The 19,488-nt window shown below is 39.1% G+C and overlaps 2 protein-coding genes across 4 annotated transcripts; one reads left to right on the top strand and one right to left on the bottom strand.

Moving 5' to 3' along the window:
* The first annotated feature begins 6,594 nt into the window (after positions 1–6,594).
* On the top strand, positions 6,595–12,914 carry nipsnap2 (nipsnap homolog 2). Its single transcript, XM_084350566.1, has 10 exons — positions 6,595–6,740; positions 7,335–7,474; positions 7,562–7,607; positions 7,986–8,080; positions 8,616–8,686; positions 8,803–8,943; positions 10,259–10,290; positions 11,597–11,691; positions 12,397–12,480; positions 12,639–12,914. The coding sequence occupies exons 1-10, from the start codon at positions 6,649–6,651 to the stop codon at positions 12,701–12,703; spliced, it is 861 nt and encodes a 286-aa protein (XP_084206692.1). The 5' UTR covers positions 6,595–6,648; the 3' UTR covers positions 12,704–12,914.
* A 740-nt stretch (positions 12,915–13,654) lies between these two features.
* psph (phosphoserine phosphatase) lies at positions 13,655–17,996 on the bottom strand. Of its 3 annotated transcripts, none has more exons than XM_084350567.1 (6): positions 17,886–17,996; positions 17,065–17,208; positions 16,819–16,953; positions 14,914–15,059; positions 14,648–14,796; positions 13,655–14,172 (listed from the first exon to the last, which is right to left on the bottom strand). In XM_084350567.1, the coding sequence occupies exons 1-6, from the start codon at positions 17,924–17,926 to the stop codon at positions 14,062–14,064; spliced, it is 726 nt and encodes a 241-aa protein (XP_084206693.1). In that variant the 5' UTR covers positions 17,927–17,996; the 3' UTR covers positions 13,655–14,061. The 3 variants fall into 3 exon arrangements, with proteins under 3 accessions (XP_084206693.1, XP_084206695.1, XP_084206694.1); XM_084350569.1 differs by lacking the exon at positions 17,886–17,996 and adding an exon at positions 17,865–17,882; XM_084350568.1 differs by lacking the exon at positions 17,886–17,996 and adding an exon at positions 17,769–17,881.
* Between the last annotated feature and the right edge of the window lie 1,492 nt (positions 17,997–19,488).

Below are 19,488 nucleotides of genomic sequence, written 5' to 3'. Positions count from 1 at the left end.
GATAATATGATACATCGTTTTTACCATAAACTCTCACTGGAAACAATTTTCCGCTGTGAGTGCTTTTACTTTTTATACTTATAATAATAATAATTATTATTATTTATAAGCGCTTTTACAAATGCTCAAAGAGACTTTACACTTTAAAAATCATAAAATATACAGTTAAAAACAGTAAAAGACAGTATAAAACACAGAAAACAGTATAAAACAAGCACATCAAGATTATATATTAAAACTTGATGCACATTTTGCCAAAGATAACAATATTCTTTCAGTTAAAGGGTAACTCCACCAATTTTACACATTAAAGTGTAATATAAGTTATATAAAGTAATATAAAGAATTTTCCAGGACTCAAGAGGAAGCTGCATGTCACTCTGAGACTATGTTGCATTGTGGGTAATGTAGGCACCAGGTTTTGAAAAGGAAGAAGAATGCATGGAATTAAAAAAAAGGTGATATCTCTTGTTCTGCTGAATTGATTTTGATCATTTGCTTTTAAACTGTCCATAATGAGTGCAATGCAGACCAGTGGACTGCTGTTCAAAACCCGGTGCCTACATTACCCACAATCCAACTACTCTCCAAGACTTGTAAACACACTTTAATGTGTAAAATTGGTGTACCCTTTAAATAACATTTTCAATGTCAGATTTGATGTATTGTTATTCTTTTCTTTAGTTAAGCATAGGATCTGAGTACTACCTGACCTACTGATACTGTTGCACAACCAGTTAGAGAGGACATTAAGAATAGGGAAAGGCACGAGAAGATTTCAGAGGAAGTGTTTTGCCAGATTTTATCATTTCAAAATGGTGAGTCACTCAATATTCATCTAAAGTGTGACTCACAATGGTTTGTCAACAATCAATGCATCACTCGAGAACACTTTAGATATACAGACTCTGGTAATTCTTGGAAACAGTAACTTTCTTATCTTTATTACAGTATTTAAATAGAAACACAGACATATCCCAAGATATTAATCAGCTCACATCAGATATTATAAATGTTTTAATGCCACTGTGTTTAATGGTGCTGCATTCACTCTCTGCAGTGCCCCAACCAGATAAGGAGTGAAAGCTATAAACAATATGTCCAACAAGTATTTTCTCACAAGTTCGACAGCATTTCTTGGAGAGCGTTTAACAGCAAGCATGTCCGTAATGAAGCCAAAGATAATAAGAGTAGGGAGAGGGAAACTGCGAAGACAGCCGGTTAGATAATTTGGTTTGGCGAGATTCAATTTGCTGAAGATCCACCCAGGACATACTGTATACGAGAGGCTGGAGTGGGGAATTCAGCTCTGTGGTTTCAAGAGAGTTAAGCAAAGAACATTTCTTTCTTTTTGTTTTTTTTACATTTCTAAACTCCCTGATAAATGGCATCCATGGTTTTCTGGTGCATTAGTGGAGGATTCATATCAGCTGTTTTTACAGCTGCTCTTCTGAAATCCTTGATTAAGATAAACTCATTGTCCTAGAAGGCAAAGTCTGAGTAGTGATTGTTGAACTTCAGGGAAGCACCAAACCAGTACAAGCAAAGACTTTTACAATTGAAATAAAGAAAGAGAGTCAAAAAATATATACTGAATGCTTTGTTAAAGGCAGAAGCCACACAGTCAAGAAATGCATGATTACAACATGTCATTTTGTACATAAAATGTACTTTAATTTAAAGATTATCAGACATTTATTATCCTATCTACTTTCCTCACTTCCAAGCAGGATGTTTCAAAGTCCGAGGGCTTGATGCCAAACTAACATTTATCTTTCCTATTTAGAGTCACTTGGACCCAAAATAAAGGGAGCACAGACAAACTGACAATTGCTTCACAAAAAAACTCAATTTCCACTTGCTGGCTGTCCTCTGAGCTTTTAGTTGTATATCATTCTGTCTGAAGTTTTCATCATGTTGTGTTAAAGTGAAATAAATAACTAATAAGTGGCCCTTGAGTAGGGATTGTTTCGTCCAAGTACAATATTCAAAGTCAGGAATGTACTGTCATGTTTCACTTTTAAGCCAACATTGACAAGAAGTCCTAAAAGTACTTTGAAATGATAATAGCTACTTAGCTTTCATGAAAACAAATTAATTTTCATGACAGCTGGGTTCATCTGCAGATGAATGTAAAACTAGTAAATGGGCGTTGAGTTAAAATTGAACTTTGCTTTCATTTAGCTCAATAAACAGTTTTATCCAACTGCATTCGTTTTAGTGACCGGTTTTTAGGTGTTCATACTGTTGGGAATAATATATTAATGATATTGTTAGGTGTTGATGGTGAGCAATGTTATTCAATGATGTTTTAACATACAAGACAAGAAAAAGATGGGCTCTTAAAACGTGCACTGTGGCATCTCATGCAGGTTGTCAAATCATGACTCTTTTGAACACCTACATCAGGATGCTGTTTCTGGATTTGACTAAGCGTTCAACACAAGCTGACACATGAAGCTGACTGGAAAACTTAACACTCTGGGCTTGAGTACAACACTCTGCAACTGTTCAAATGTTGAACTTCCTCATAAGCAGCCCCCAGACATTTTGGATTGGCAGTCACACCTCCTCTACTTTAGTGCTCAACACCGGAGCTCCCCAGGGCTGTGTGCTCAGCCCCCTCCTGTTCACACTGCACAAACATGACTGCACTCCCAGACATCAGGAGAAATCTATTGTTAAGTATGCAGACAGCACCACCATCATCGGCCGCATTATAAACAATGATGAGAGTTCATATCAGGAGGGAATTAACAATCTTGCAGAGTGGTGCACGGAGAACAATCTACTTCTCAACGTCAGCAAAACCAAGGAGCTGATTGTTGGTTTTAGACAAAAGGAGGCAAAGACACACACCCCTGTCTGCATCAGTGGAGCTGAGGTGGAGCAGGTAAACAGTTTCAAGAACATTTTCTGCAAACCACACATACCTCCAAGGTTGAAATGTGTAGCAAATGTGGCTTATTATGTTCATATTAAATGCTTGTAAGCCTCCTTCACATCAGGACGTGGAGGGGACGGCAGTGACCTTACTACAGCCAAAAATCTGTGGTTTTGCAGAGACAAACTTAGCTAACATTAGTACTGGTGATTGGGTTGGCACGGCCCAGGACAGGCATGAGTGATATTAGTGTCTGCACAGAGCCCGAGGCGTACTAAAAGACAACACCCACCCCAGCCACAGTCTGTTCACCCTGCTGCCATCTGGCAAAATATACACAAGTATCCACGGCTATACCACCAGACTACGAAGCAGCTTCTTTCCTCAGGCTGTGAGACTCCTGAACTCATACTCAACACTCAAAAAAATTGATTTAACAGTATAGCATAAAGAAACTACAACTTACATATCGTTGTACAACTCGTCGCTGTAAAATGACAATTGAATAAACCTTAAATGAAGATTTGAGCCAGTGAATTCTTTAAAATACAGGCTCTAGTTTCTACACGGGTAAGAACGGAGACATTTTCTCTGATGTAAAAAACAGGTACAAAGTGTATCAGAAGTTCACTCAACGGTGTGATAAGACCCCACAAAATACATTTTACTGTACCAGTAATGAGGTACAGTAAAGGTACAGCTGGAGCAGTGAAACTGGAGTTCTTTGTATAAAGCTGATCTCACTTCTTCCAATAATAAAATGAGCCCTTTGTGAAAGTATTCCACGTCCAACCACGTTCATTAAAAATACAGATCAGTCCATTCAGATTAATACTGACATTATAGGAACTGTACTGTGCTGATTTCCAGAGGGGAGAAGCACTGCGTGACCTTACATTTATATTGTTGTTCAAGGCTGCTGCTAAGGTGTCATTTTAATTAAATACACAGGGAAATGAAATAGGAAGTAAGTCCAACTTATCAAAATGTTGGACGCTGGTTAAGCTAGTGAAAGCATGAACTGATGTGAAAATTAAGCAAACGTTTCCTCCCCGAAATCAACCACCTTGATAAATTTTCTAACTGAAAGAGCAAAATTTCAGGGGATTTAATCATGCTTTGAATTCCCAGACATGTCTACATTTTGCCTTTTGTTACTCAAAAATGTTTCACAGAGAAAACACTCCCTTATGATTCATGTCTTTGAACTTAAAACAAATCCCTCCATAGTTTCTGAATTCCACTTGTGGTAAGCAGTCTTTCTTTTTTTACTTTCTAGAGCCAAGTAAGCTTTAGCAATATGGTCCCCGTTAGCTTCATAGTCACTCTGTCAAATAATAAATCAATCACAAATGGTTCTGAATTCCTCCATGGTTGCAACTCCATCACCCTCTCGATCATCCAGGAGCAACTGGATCGTACAGCTCTGACGTGCTCTTCCTGAAGGCCTTTCAAAAATTCAGTTCTATCATTATTTACAGCGTATCTGTATTTACGCACATCAGAACCTTATTTCCCCGCAAGAATCAGCATCTTGTCTTTTCTTTTTGTTTTTTTTGTATGAGCTTTATTTCAAAGATCACACAAATGCAACCTGCCAAACCCGATATGCGAGACTTTGGTGTTTCAGGAAGCAAGTTTGTGAAGTGAAGTAAAGTTCGGTGCCTTGCGAGACATGTAACTTTTCATAATGTGAAATATTTTGCAAAGGCATTTTAATCCACAATCTTTAATGCACAAGAGAAGGACAACTCTCACCAATCAGCATGCATGGTCCTAGATTTGAGCATGTCTAAGACTGGAGGGAGTGATGCATTGGTTTTTTGAGGATGCAATTTGAGGCCAAATACCTTTATTTTGTTTTCTGTTTGTTATAATCAGGTTTGTGAAAATCATACACATTGTTGAGTTTGATTGTCTCCATATTGTTTAAGTTAACTGGTCAGTGATCTTTGTGGTGCACTGAAATGACTGTTTATAGACTATAGATTGAATTGTAGCACCCCCACCTGTTCAACCAGCGTAGCATGTTTTGGGAAGAGTTTGACCACCATGCACACCAAGGTGCAAATCAGTGATGTTCTGCTATTGTTTTATATGTTGCCATTGTCTCTTATATTCCACTTTTTAATGTTGCAATGATTTCCACTGCTGAGATGCATCAAAGATAGTTCAGTATGTAGTCTATAAGAGCCCATCTTTATCTCCAGGGCCCCCATGTCTACCAAAGACCATCAATTTTTTTCAAGGGATGCAACCTGAGGATAATTTTACTGTTGGATATGATGCACTTCACACATTCACTGAGAGGCAACAGTGTGTGGGATCCACCACAGGAAACAATGAGCCTTTATCTCCACCACAGACACAACATCAATGTGTCATAGCAGGAAAGCCCAGGTGCGATTAATAACCTTAATGAAGGCTGGATTCGGTTAGCAGTTCTTGCTCCAGGTGCTGACTCATTAGCATCGCTTTATTTACCTAAATAAAACAGAGCCATCATTATTTTGATTGTATTTATTAATTGCACCTGTTTCTCTACTGAACACTTTTTCTTTTCTTCTCTTTTCTTTCCCCCACTCTTCCCAAATATTTAAAACATCTGTCGTCAAAAAAGTCCAGTAAAACTTTCTAGAAGTGTAATGAAGTGGACTCCAAGTACTGTCATGATGGCGACAGGCATATTTCCGAGACATGGACTGCCGTCACTATGACAATGACTGGAGTCAACTTGAGTCACTGTTCTGATGACTTGACAGAAAATAGACGAGACTTGATCTGAAACACGATGACTTGAATCACTGTTTTTAATTCATGTTTTCAGTTTAGTTTTATGCATTTTTGTTGTTGTTTTGTCATTTTAAGGATTAAAATGACCTTTTTATAAAGTTAATTGTTTGTTGTTTTATAACTTGACGTGCCCAAGAAAAAAATGACTTGCTTGAGACTTGGACCGAATGACTTGAGTCGAATGTCTGGGCCCTTTTTCACAGATGGGATTTTAACACGTTACAGAAGAAGCACAGGTGTAAATAATAAAGTAGATGATGACTGAATTCCTTTTAGCGGCCTCAGTTTCAGGGAGGTAGTGTTTTGCATGTTAAGCTCACTGAGTGAGTTTACACCCAGACAATATAAACACTCATAATTGTATCCAGGCTTCTGATCTTTTCTTGATTTCGCACCATCTCAGGCAGAAGGATCTGTGAGCGATCAGGAACCTGGATAACATCTTCACATGCCATTATCCTGGCTGTTATTTTTTTAATAACTTTAACTTTAACTTTATTTATTTTTTTGTGAATGTGAAACACCATAGTGACATATAAACCAAGGTAAACCACCAATCAAAGAAGAGGAAATAATAAAAAGGCCGAGCAACATCACTAAAGAAAAGGAAAGCCGGAGAAAATACCTAAAAACGAGGACTTTAGAGTATTTCCCAACTGTGATACTGCTACTTCCTTCTCCCTCTACTTGAAAAAACCCTGTGAGAAGTTCATACTTCACCTTTTTGGAAAGCCTTTTTTTCCTTCCTTTGATCCTTCTTTCTCTCTTTACTTAAACTAACTTGTTTATTGTATGAACTAATGATTTTCCTCCCTTCACTCACACATATCTACCTTTCTTCTCATCATACTTGCATGTTCTTCATCTCTGCTCCTTTGCTGACTGTGACCTGGTGTGCAGGAGTGAGCGCTGCCACCTGGTGGTCAGACGTGGTAACAGCGGTTGCCCTGTGTGCATTAGCACAGTCGAAGATGGCGACTGGAGTCCTTCACAGAGTCAGCGGTGGCCTGGGTCGGGCTAAAAGCACGGCCCAGTCCGCCGGACAGCTCGTCGTGTGGACCAGGTAGGGCAGTCAGCAGCGTGCACGTATAGCTGTCGTGTCTGTGGTGTTCGTGGTTTGCTGTGTTTCGTTTATATCCATTTCAGGAAGTGTCTGTAGGGGCGACGATGAGCTGTGGCAAGCTAGCCCGTTAAGTGCTAGCCAGTCCTCCTCAGTGGCCTTCAGCCTGAACTTACAGGAAAACTACACCTTTTAAAATGTTCATTCAGGGGTGTTTACGATTGAAGCTGCGTGTATTTGCAGGTGAATGGGGAAATAATGCAAGTTTCTGTCATCTTTTGTTGTTTAGCATCGCAAATGCTCAAGGTCAATATTGTAATATTTGATGCAAGTGCCTCTATCTGACAAATGTGACCTTCTGTATTGTAATGTATCAGATCACTTGACATGTGGACGTGCTAACATGTAAGGCCCAGCATGCAACAGCTGTAAACCTGAAATTAAATGTTATATCAGTGAAGCATGTGGCCTCATATCAAGATAATAAATCTGTGTGAGTGTAAATCTAAGCAGGCATCACATACAGGAGATGAGGAAGCCAAGTCTGTGTAGGTTTACGCTGGTCACTTGTTCATCATGACTCATCTGTGTTTGCAGGGGGTTTGCAACGTCAAGCAGCAGAAACAGAGAGGACAGCTGGTTTAAGTCGCTGTTTGTGAGGAAAGTCGATCCCAGGAAAGATGCACACTCCAACCTACTGACCAAAAATGAGGAAAGCAACCTGTACAAAATTCAGTGTGAGTTTACCGTAGACATAATCCATAATAAACTATTTATCCTGAAGTAAGGTGAGGTTGTTTGTAAGTGTGACTCTCTCTTTTCAGTCCATAACGTCAAGCCAGAATGCCTGGATTCATACAACAAACTCTGGTGAGTGTTTTTACACTTTATTATCAAACATGTAAAATGTTATAAACTTTTACTGAAGCAGAAGTAGTAGTGTGAGGCCTTGACACCCTACTACGCTGTTGTTCTGAGTAGTCTATTCCTGTGAGGTGATTGACGACCTGGCACGGGTTCAGACCGTCGCACACCAACTTTGCTCATACCTAAGATGACTGGAGGCCAGCTTGTAGTTAGGAGCTAATTTGGGACTTGTGACATTAGAAAGAGGACACGTGACTGGAAAACATGTGACTCTTATTTGGGCTTTTTTGGTTTAAAAGCTAATTTTGCGTTGAATGCTTTAAAAATCCACCAGTGATTTCAGTTTATTTGGTTGATTTTGGTGTTTCTCATTCATCACAGTGAGGATGTTTTGCCCTCCATCCATGCTGATAAGTACTACCCATGTGAGCTGGTGGGCACCTGGAATACCTGGTATGGAGAACAAGACCAGGCTGGTATGATTTCTAATATGAACATACAGACATCTGCAGTGTGACATATAGGCCTGTATGGTCTGCAGGCTTGTTATACAGCATGTCCACACTCATACAAGTATACCAGACCAAACCATTATTTTGAAAATAGTCAGTGATAGCCATCCAGTTTGTCTATGGCAGACTAAACATGCATGTATGTGTCCTGTCAATGTTTTTTTTCTCCTCATGCCACAGCTATAGATAGTTCATTTAATTGTTGTCCAGTAGTACAACATGAAACTGAACCAGTGGTTTGATAGTACTTGAACGAAGAGACATAAATATTAAGTCAGCTATCCAGGAGAGAATTGTGTGCTGTCAGGATGTAGTTGATTCACTTGTTAAATTTATTGGAAAAATACAACATTTTCACATTTCAGGTCCAACCCTCTCACAAAAAAATAATTATATCAAATGAGATGGGAGGAATGTATTTTTTTATGGTCCTGCTTTAAATTATTGATCTGTCTGTAGTTGTGATTTTACATCTATGATATATTTCTCTCCTTCTCAGTTCATCTGTGGCGTTACAGAGGTGGATACCCAGCTCTGACAGAAGTGATGAACAAGCTCAAGCAGAATCAGGTAAAGACCCTCTCAGACACATTTTGTTTGAATCATCCCACTTTAATGCTCTAATCACAGAGAACAGCTTTCAGTCGACGTAAGTGTATTGATTGATGTCCGTCCTCCATTGCCAGGACTTCACAGCGTACAGGAAGGAGCGGGGTAAGATGCTGATGTCTCGCAGAAACCAGCTCCTGCTGGAGTTCAGCTTCTGGAACGAGCCCGTTCCCCGAGAGGGCCCAAACATCTACGAGCTCAGGTCCTACCAGCTCAGGGTGAGCAGCACACCAGAGAGTTTGTCTCATCATTACAGATGTTTGTGATTGAGTGAGTTTAAAGTGTGAGCCGGGCCTGTAACATCTGACGTGGCCTGTACCTCTGCTGTCTGCCAAACATAATCACCACTATTACCAACAATCTAAATGTTTATTCAGCTCAAATGGGTTTTACAGCTTATGTTGAGTTAATTGCTCTTTATTTCTAAGTCAAGTTCTTCGTGTTTATATAACCCAAAATCACAAATGCCTAAAATGGCTTTACAGTCTGTACAGCACACTAGTGTTGTCATGATGCTGTTATTTCCAACTCTGATACAATACCTTGAAAAATGTTGATTTTTGATACCAGGTAAAGCGATAAAACGTAAAATTTCTGTTAACTTACTTTTATAATATGGGTAAGCGCAAGTTCTGGTTTTGATCTGGTTTGAGAACAACGCATGACTGCTGCACCTTATGCAAGAAAAACTCAAAATGGGGTGTAAAGTTGCGTGGAGAGTCAGAACAACGTAAAGCCGCATAAAAAAATAGGTCTTAAATTGCAGTCACGTTGGTCTTTTAGACATAAGAAACTTTACAACTTCATATGTTTGTACATGTTTACCACTAGGAGCTAAAAGTCAACCACATCTCACATACTCAGCAGTTGTTGCAGAAAGAAACAGCGTTTCTCTTTCCCTTTTCCTAGCTCACGTTTTCTCATTTAAACTGATGATCTGAGTCACATGCTTTCCGTCTCTGACCTCGAAATTACCTCCGCCCTCACAAAACTACTGTGAGGCATATAATGACCCTGTGTCCTCGGTATTCAAGGTGAGAGTGGTGCTTAAAAAAATCAGCATTTCCACATTTCTCCTTGTGGGCTCATAGATCAAATTGGCAGTCCAGTGGATCCTGGATTAATCAATGATTTACCAAAAGCAGTATTAGTCCTACATAATGCTCAACACACATCAGGCCAGCTCCTGCAGATTAAGTCGTTCTTTTTCTAATCTGACAGCAAAAACTGTTTCTGGATCAGAGCTTCCTGTGACACGTGATGAATGCAAGCCATTATCCCTCATCACAGACTGAGATTACATCGTAGAAACAGCGGGGCGTTTGTTGTATTAAGCCTTGGAGAATGATTGAAGAAGCTTTCGGGTGTAGTTGTTATTGGAGCTTATCTTCATCATGACAAATACCTGCGTTACGTCTTCACCATTTATTTCTGTTAATGTGTTTGGTCTGGACAGGAGACAAAGGTGTGATATCAATCTGTAGCTCTGAAAGTTTTATTGTAATAAAGAATATTGTGTTTTCTCTCTTCCAGCCAGGAACCATGATCGAGTGGGGTAATTACTGGTAAGGCGGCCTGAATTCATTTGATTCACTGAACTGTAGTTACAGGCTGGTTGCACTACATGAAACCTTCCTCATCACAGTGTCATTAATAAGAGCTATTCCACAGAGAGGCACTATCTTGAAGCGGTACTGAAAGGAAGACCTGTCATGCTCTCAGACCAAGATTCAAATTCAGAGTGGAATATTATGTTCGCTACAAATGAGCCTGGAAAGATCCCGTACTGAAGGTGACAGCTGACAGGTTTATCAGTTTGTGCAATACACTTGATTGCAATTGATTTAAAGGAAGACCTGAGCTTTTCTGCACACGCCTCAGTCTTGCATACTTTTCTGATTTCTGATTGTCCCCATAGGGAAATTTGTCCTGGACTCAAGTGCTGCTGTGTTGGTCTTTGTGCTTGTTGACCAGTTTTTTTTTGTTGTCTTTTGGGTTATATCACAACTTGTTTTGCAACTCTGTCAGTGATGGTTGGATGTAAAAGATGACTCCACTGTTGCTGAAATGTTGTTAATCTGTCAATTCTTCTGTGTCTTATTCCACTTAACGTATTTGTGGTAATTTTTGACCGTCATGTGCTTGATTTTATATGTAAATATAATGTTAAACATTTGAATATCATCCAGGATTTTCTGCTTCTTCTTATAAAGCAAACCTGGTTTAAATAACCACAGGGAAACAACACCTTTAATGAAAAGATCATGCGAGGACATTTTTCGCCTAAAGCTGCCTTTTCTTTTCTCATGTGTGCATTTATCCTAACTTTGGCCAGACTTTATTTGAATAAACCTGTGTAGTCCTTCATATTACGCCAGCAGAGCAATTGAAAGCAATTTCAATACAATTTGTGCAGTTGAAGCTGGAGGCTTAAACATCTTCTTCAAGTTAAAATAACATGAAGAACTGAAGCTCTATAGTTCTGAACCCAGACATTGATTATGATTTGAATGTTTGCTTTGGGGGAAACATGATGGATTTAAAACATTGCACTCCCAAGAATCTCACATTGACTTGGACAGTGTTAAGATCCATAAACATGTATACAGTAAGAAATGACGTCACATCTTATGGTTGGATGTGATGTTGCAGTGGATAATCGCAGCTATGGACGATGAGTGTCGTCCAGTTTACGTTAACAAAACAGACTTAATTGTGTAAACTAAAAACAGTCCAGGATAAATTCAAAGACGATGTTGAAGTCCTTGTTTGAAGACTGGTCAAATATCTTTTGTATCTTTTGTTGTTATGCCAGATGAGCTCTTGGTGTTTTTTGGCCTGCGTTGTGACTGAAGTTGTTCTTGTGTGCAGGGCCAGGGCCATCGGATACCGCCAGCACAACAGAGAAGCTGTGGGAGGGTTTTTCTCACAGATCGGCGACCTCTATATGGTTCATCACCTCTGGGGTATGGTCAGATACCAGCTTTATGCAAAATTACACACGGCCAGTGTCATTATGTAGCTCATGTTGCTGTAGTTGTCCAACAGTATATCAGAAGAAACCGTTTAAATAATTGATTAAGTAAACAAACCAAATATCCCAAAATATTTGCTGCTTTAGTTTCTAAAATGTGTTGCTGTTCTTTGTTCCGTATTGTTGTCAATAAGAGTTTTGGACAAGCCATTTGAAGGTGCCGCCTTGAGTTCTGGGAAATTTAAATGGTATTTTTCACAATCTTCTGAAATCGTACAGACTCAAAGCAGCACTTATTAATCAAATTACTATCAGGCTTTTCACACTATGTTTAACCCAGGGCTAAAAGTGTTCTCAGAACCTGCTCCAAAGTCTGCTAAACCTGACTTTGGCCTGGGGCTTGTTGGCTTAGGGTTGGCACCAAGTTTGCGAGGTTATCCCCTAAAAATCGACAGTTGCCGCATCATTGTAGTCCTTGTTCCAAAGGACATTTAAGACCGGGTTCATGGCGAGTAGACAAGCCGTGTGTATCATATAGCTCTGGACTTGGATTAACCCTGGGTTTTACACTGTGTGTGACATGGGGCTATGTTATCCACATATAAAGTATGCTGCGTTCCAGACAACATCAGATGTTAGAACAGGCCACAAGTGAATAAAAAAAAAATCTTCGACTTGTTTGACTTGTTGTTTGCAGCTTATAAAGACCTTCAGTCCAGAGAAGACACGAGGAATGGCGCCTGGCAGCAGGAGGGCTGGGACGAGGTGGTGTATTACACAGGTGAGCAAACAAAACGATCCTTTACTAAACACGAAGCTGTGTGACTGACTGTCTTGAGTAACAACATATTGAACATTTCAGTATGATCAATACCAAAAGGACTTTAAACTATAAGGACACACTATATCAGCACTAAATCTTTTCCATCTCCTCCCCAGTTCCTCTCATTCAGCATATGGATTCCAGGATTATGATCCCGACAAAGGCTTCCCCGTTGCAGTGAAATGAGATGTGAGCTGGAAGCCGAATTCAAGTGGCACCCCTTTTGAATGTTACATCCACCCGGAGCATCACTATCATGGATTCATCCCTGTCAGTGCTGCCAAATAACGTTCCTTCTCTGTTCTGGTCTTTGTTACTGAGATGTCACTAGGACAGAGAAGGAAACAATGTCTACTATGTATCTAAAATTAAAACAGTTGAAGCCACTTACAGCCCCTGACTTCCCTACACTCCTTTTTTTTTTTTTTTTATTGAGTACATTTGGCCAATTTAAACCTCCTGATGCTTGTTACGTCCGACGTCTGGTGCCACATTAAAACAGGTCCATAATGAGAGCTCACATCTAAGTTTAGGTCCATCCAAGAGTTACTTGAAAAGACGAGCAGCTGGGTTTCAGTGTGAGGACGGATGGGAAAAACTACTGCTGAAGCTCACTGTACAGTTCAGTAGCTTTTTATTTATTTAATGTAAATTTGGAATACTTATATTTGAAGCCATGCTATAGCTGAGTGAAGTGAGGAAGAGCCTCTGTATATTCATGCAAACGATACAGTGCGAGTATAAAATGTAAACCTCATCATTTTCTTTTATAAGTCAAGGTTTTTTTGTCGCAAATTCCTCCTTTCAGTTGCTTTTTGTGGGTGTTCCTTGGTTCCCTGTCATGGTAATGTTGATGTTTCATGGTGCTGTGTTTGTAACTCTGGCTTCTTATTTTTTCTTGTGACAACAGCATGCCTGGTTTTAAAAACGTTTTTTATCCAACATGTTTTAAAGGGGCATAATTATTACTTTGACGAAGTCTGAAGACAAGTTATCTGTCAGTGGCTGAGTGAATCTGGTTCTGAGTGGGCAGTCCTGCTGCTGCGTATTGTAATATCAGATTTTATTGTGAAAGGACGCATGTTTATCTAGAGGGAAGGAGGAGACACAGATTAAAGCGGTTCAAACAACATCTTTGACAACATGTTCTCATGTTTAATGCTGATGTTCTCTACACACACTGACATGTCTGGTTACAGCGCTAAGTGTCATAGTGTCATACGAAACAAAACATTTCTATCGTACAGGAGTTGTATTAGCTTACCTAAAGGTTTTGATGCAAACTGTGCAAAAAACATCTAAAATCCTCCACTTAGCCTCAATAAAGACAGTGTTTGATTATTAGTTTAGTACTTTCTAGTATAAAAATCAATAGGGCAACGTCCCCATGAAGGTAAGATTGGTTTCACTAGTGTAAACATTTTCATTCATTATAAAAATCTATAGAAGAAGAACTGTGCACTGGATAAAACCATTAAGAGGCACACCCTTAGGTGCAAATATAAAAGGTTAAAATTAGTAACTACTCTTTCAGCATCTTTAAATCTTCTCCAGTTCCTTTAGCAGCTCCCCGAAGCTCGTCACGTACCACGAAGACCGCTCCTTAACCTGCTGCCTGACGACGTTCCCTCCGAATCCAATGAAAGCACTCTGAGGGTGACAGAAAGAATAGTGTAGTCAAACTGTAGCTCCAATATATGTGACTGTTTTCAGGAATATATATTAAAGGAATAGCTCTACTGAAAATTAAAGTTGAGTCATTATCCACTCGCCCCCATCCCGATGGAAAGTCGGGTGAAGTTTAGTAGTCCGCAAAACATTTCTGGCACTTTAGAGTAAAACGATACAACATTCTCCTTAACAACAAGTAGATGGGGACTTGTCGAGGGTGTAAATAACATCTTTTCAAATCAATATCGGATCTCGGGGCTTTCAGAGACCTGGATTTTGCCAGCCGAGCTATATAGCGCCGTTTAATGTTTTCCATTAAAAGTCCCCGTGTACTTCAGTTGTTTAGGAGAATGCTGTGAAGCTCTTTTCACGGGCAAGAAGATGATTGGATTAACCACCTATCAAACGTGAAACAGAAAACTGGAAAGTTTTAAGACACAATGTGAACACTTACAGCAGGAGGGGATGCCTCAAGATCAGTAGCTCCGTCTCCGATCATCGCCACAGTCTTGAAGCCGTATTGTTCCTTCAGCATGCTGATGACCTTTCCTTTTCCACCGCTCTCAGCTGTGGGCTGACTCTCATCAAAACCAGCGTACTCTCCTGGAAAACACAAATATTGATTCATGAATTTTAGAATGATGCCCTACAAAAAGCTCACAGGAGTGTTGTGATACTTTAGATGAGGGAAGTCACCAACTCTCTGCCTCCCACTCTCACCATTGAAGTAGAACTTGAGCCGGTTGGCGTAGACGTGATGCAGAGGGATGTTTAGCTGCGTGGCCACATGTTCAACAATGCAGCGGAAGCCGCCTGAGATGAGGAACACCTTTATGTTGCGCTGGTGCAGACGGTCCACGAGCTCCCTGGAGAAAGACAAGTGGCCATTTATTAACACTTGGATGGATGCATTTTACTTACATTTTTATATAGTAGGAAGTAGTAAAATCTAACGTGAACCAATGGGCCTCATCTTTCACCCTTAGAGTTTTTTTACATTGCATACACACATTTACGCGTTGGTGTGAGTAAATAAGCACTTATGTATATGCATAACCAAGCAGGAAATGCTTGAAATGATAAATACATACATAAGATAAGATTTTCCTTTATTTGTTCCCCTTGGGAAAAATTCACAGGTAACACAGCAGTACAGAGGGAAATAAGTTGCAGCACAAGAGTAAGTCTCAAAAAATAGAGCCAATAATAAAGAGATATTGGAAAGAATAAAATAATTTTAATAAAAATATAATAACTATAGAATAAAGATAAACATACTATATACAGTAACTGTCCTTGTGCGTACATGACGTGTGCAATATAAAATAAATTTGCCTATGCAAAGGTGCAATGTGCAGGGTTCCTGAGATATTAAATAATGTGCAATGTGTCCGACTGTAAAAAATAAATCATATTGTGATTATTTTGACAGATTTAACGATTAGTCAGAATGATCCCTTTTGCATCAAAATGTTCATTTTTACTGAAAAATCTATTAAAATCACAATTATGTGATGTTTATGTGAAGTTTTGAAGGCCAGAGCATCTATGCAGCATTACAGTGCTTCATTAAAATCCTGTCTTCCCACACATTTTAACTTTATCAACAAACTGCAGCTTCTGTGATTTGGATTTTGCAATTTCGATTACATTTCCATTAACTGTGCCGCCCTAATATATAACATCAATGCTAGCTGTCTTGTATTTGGAAGACGACATCAGTCTCGTGCCTAATTAAGACATTGTATAATAAACTTACACTTTAACTGGCTGCCATGTCAAACCATTTATGGTCACTGAAATTGAATTTGGCACAATTACAGTGGATGATCATGCTGTGCTGGACGGCTTCAATTGCAAACCAATTGGTTTTTTCTTTCTTGTACAAATCACTACCAGAGATACAAATTACAATTATGTTTTAGAAATACTGCTAAGGTGTTTTCCTACAAAAAAAAATCATGTTTTATTTTCTTTCATCAAATAGCCCCAACAAGTAACATGTACTTAGTGTGGCCCTATAGAGAGGGTTATTTACCATAAATGGTCATTTTAGGTAAAATATTATCAATAATGGAATTGGTCTGTTTAAGAGGCAAGCCACTTCAGTCACAGCTATGTTTTTATTTACAGAGACATTCTTAGCAAACTTCCTATTTACATATCTTCTCTGTTAAATGTGAAAAAAAAGTCTTTGTTCTCTTGACATTTTGCAATATGTTGTTCCCAAAGTCCAAACTGAACCTGGCAAAGAAAGCGTTTGCATTTTCGGCGCACTACAAGGAAAAATCTACAGACTGAACTTAAACTTCAGGATATTGTACCACAGAACAATTTTAAAGCTAAAGTAAAATCCATCGAGTCCAGGTTGTCTGTGTGCAAATGTCTTATCTTATTATTTTAGCGTGATTCTCATTAATATACTGTTTTAACTCTGTACGGCTGCCATTCATGGTCTCCCTTGTAAAAAAAACAAACTGTTCCATCAGCTCAGTGGGACTAACCTGGTCAAATAAAGACTGAATACATGAATAAAAACAACAATTAATTTATGTTAAATCACACTGATTTTTCTCTTTTGAGTGGGGGACAAGGTCCAGTGAATGACTGACATGAAATCCTCACCTGATCCCTGGAGTCAGCTGAGGTGGGTGATCTGTAATCAGTTTGTTCACTTGTTCTCTTGAGCACCGGATGATGGAAAGACGCTCAGTCAGGGCTGTTTTAAAAGTCATGGAGCCGCCCATTGCTTTGCGAGTCCTGAAATGTCACAAGAGCATAAGGTGGTGTGAAAATTGCATAACAAGTCGAGGGATAATAAAATAAAAGTGTGCTTTTTAGTGCATGTTTTCCTGCGATGCTGACACATACATTTCAGTGACTGCATCCCCCACGCCACAAAACTTGGCAAGTTCATCTATGCCCTCTTCTTTGATGACTGTGCTGTCCACATCGAAACACACAGCGTCTGCTCTCCTGAAGAGCTCCTTTGTCTGTGAAAGTGATGCCATCGTGCTGGAAAATAGAGAAATATACAATATAGAAAAAGAGACACACAGCATTTCCAAAGGGACTAACAACTGTGGCTGCACAGATCTGAGGTCTGAGGGTCTGTGACTCTGCACAGCAGCTGCCTGTCTTCATTGTGTAACTAAGCCCTGTATGCAGTGGATGTCTTCAATCCAGTGAAGCAGCAAATACATCCATTGACTGAAATACCTATGTGCAGACGTTTCTGCATCGACGGATCTCATCTCAAATAAACACGTCCCCCCCCCCCGGCTGGTCGTGTGAGACAAAAAAAAAAAAAAAAAAAAGCGTTACATAAAGTCTGCCTAAGCAAACCATATGATGATAGGCCATCATGGACATCCTCTAGCAGGATTGCGTCACCCCCGTGCACATTACAGAGTACCGGTGGATGGCGAGCAGCACCACAAACAAACGTAAAGACGATGAAACTCGGTAAAAACGAGGTTTTGGTGTAACAATAGCTCAACGCTGCGAGTTGGCACTGAAATCTCAGATTTTCACATCACAAATGACTGTTAAGCGTCGGGGCCAGAGGATGTTACCTGTCCGTTACGGTCACTTTCGCGCCTCACACGACCTCTGTTCAACCGTTAAACATGGCGAAATAGTCACACTGCGAAGATATATTAAAAACGTACATGTTGTGCTCTGGTACTCACTCGTATAAGCAGCGTTGGTAAGGCACTAACAGCTTCAGCATTAGCCGACCCCTGAATGGACTCACCGATGAGGAAGGGAAGCGCTGAACGCTCGACCAATCAGAGCGAAGCCGGTGAGGGACCGCCCACTACCCGCTGGCTCGGTTCCATGACGTAATCAACGGGTGACCGACTACTAATTTATGCTGTGAGATGCTTTAGCACGGGAGCGTTTCACGAGTTATCTTCACGAAAACTGCATTAAAGAGGGTTTAATGTTATTAAAGCAAATGCTTAAGCTCCAGCCAATGGGCTCCAACTTATACAATCGATTCAGGTTTGTTTTGTAAAGGCTTTTACTTAAACTCTTGAGCTTTTTTCTATATTTCTTTTTATTCTTTATAGCTTTATATTTCTCTATTTTTATTTTATTTTTTAATATTTTTTTCACATATTTTTATTTTTTAAACTAGCTGACTTTTCTTTGTTGTGTTGTATATATGTTAAGTGTTGTGTAACTGCTTCACGTGCCTTGCCTTGAATTGCGCCCCGGGGACAAATAAAGTTTTTTGAATTGAATTGAATTTTAAACTCACGAGTTCCCAGCCAAGGAGCTCGTTAGCTAACAGAGTCTTGGTAGCAGTGTTGACCCTAGTCAAAAAGTCCCACTGGATTTCCAACTTTTCCTGTACATTTCTAAAAATCCTTTAGGAATCCTATAAGAAAAATGTTTGGTTCATTTAGGATTTCCTCAAATCTATTTTTATTCAACTGGTTCCAGTAAAATCCCTTAGGATTCCTATATTTTTCTTTTTTTTAAAAATCTATAAGAGTTAATATCCTCTACATCTGAAAAAATGTTTGGATCTTTAGGTTTTTCACAGTTTTTATATAGCATATATTTTACATTTCTCAACTTATTCTAAATCACACTTGTATATGATGTATTGTAGGGAAATCATGTCAACGCAGTGCACTAAAAACAGCTTGTTGAAAATGCTCTATAAAACGTTGCATGGTTCAGTGTCCTGTTCTGTGTGCCATCTAATTTCTGTTTCTGTTAATCAGAAATCCTCACCTTATGAGGGAGGAATCATCCTTTCATACGCAACTTTTTTCTTTAAAAAAATATAAACTACAACCGCAGACAGATCCTTCAACCAGTCTTCACAAAATAAACAGGAGGTCAAGTCTGTCTCACTTGTAAAGGTACAAGGCACCACTCTTCTAATAAATGTCACAACCAGGTTGCAATGAAGTATTCAAATATTAGGACAAATGAACTATCAAGGAGATACATTTTAATTTACAATAATAATACTAAAATATAGATGCATCCAAAATAGAAGGCTAGCACTTGCCATCTTGTGGTTCTTACTTTTTTGTTTGCCATTGCCTTTTGAAGCAAGGCTTTGATCAATACCTTGAACTGCACTGAAAATATTATTGTTTTGTCTTTATTAAAAAAAAACCCCGTAAAATTTTAGATTATTTTTGTATTCTTAACTCTTTTTTAAATGTTTTGTTTTTGATGTCTTTCTACTTGTTTTTAATGTCTTTTAAAAGCAATGTTATGTCCATGTAAAGCACTTTGAGTTGCCTTATGTCTGAATTGTGCTATTCA

The sequence above is a fragment of the Pagrus pagrus genome (genome assembly GCF_965226575.1).
Source record: "Pagrus pagrus genome assembly, chromosome: 4".
Taxonomy (NCBI): domain Eukaryota; kingdom Metazoa; phylum Chordata; class Actinopteri; order Spariformes; family Sparidae; genus Pagrus; species Pagrus pagrus.
This window is presented reverse-complemented; position numbering and strand designations above follow the sequence as displayed.

What these genes read in the sequence shown, in the direction of transcription:
- nipsnap2 (XM_084350566.1), top strand. Translation starts at nt 6,649, where the DNA reads ATGGCGACTGGAGTCCTTCACAGAGTCAGCGGTGGCCTGGGTCGGGCT. An exon ending in TGGAGAACAAGACCAGGCTG is followed by an intron (nt 8,081 to 8,615) that starts GTATGATTTCTA and finishes TCTCCTTCTCAG; the next exon opens with TTCATCTGTGGCGTTACAGA. An exon ending in TCAGGTCCTACCAGCTCAGG is followed by an intron (nt 8,944 to 10,258) that starts GTGAGCAGCACA and finishes TCTCTCTTCCAG; the next exon opens with CCAGGAACCATGATCGAGTG.
- psph (XM_084350567.1), bottom strand. Translation starts at nt 17,926, where the DNA reads ATGCTGAAGCTGTTAGTGCCTTACCAACGCTGCTTATACGA. An exon ending in GGGGATGCAGTCACTGAAAT is followed by an intron (nt 16,954 to 17,064) that starts GTATGTGTCAGC and finishes GTGACATTTCAG; the next exon opens with GACTCGCAAAGCAATGGGCG. An exon ending in CAGCTGACTCCAGGGATCAG is followed by an intron (nt 15,060 to 16,818) that starts GTGAGGATTTCA and finishes GTCTTTCTCCAG; the next exon opens with GGAGCTCGTGGACCGTCTGC.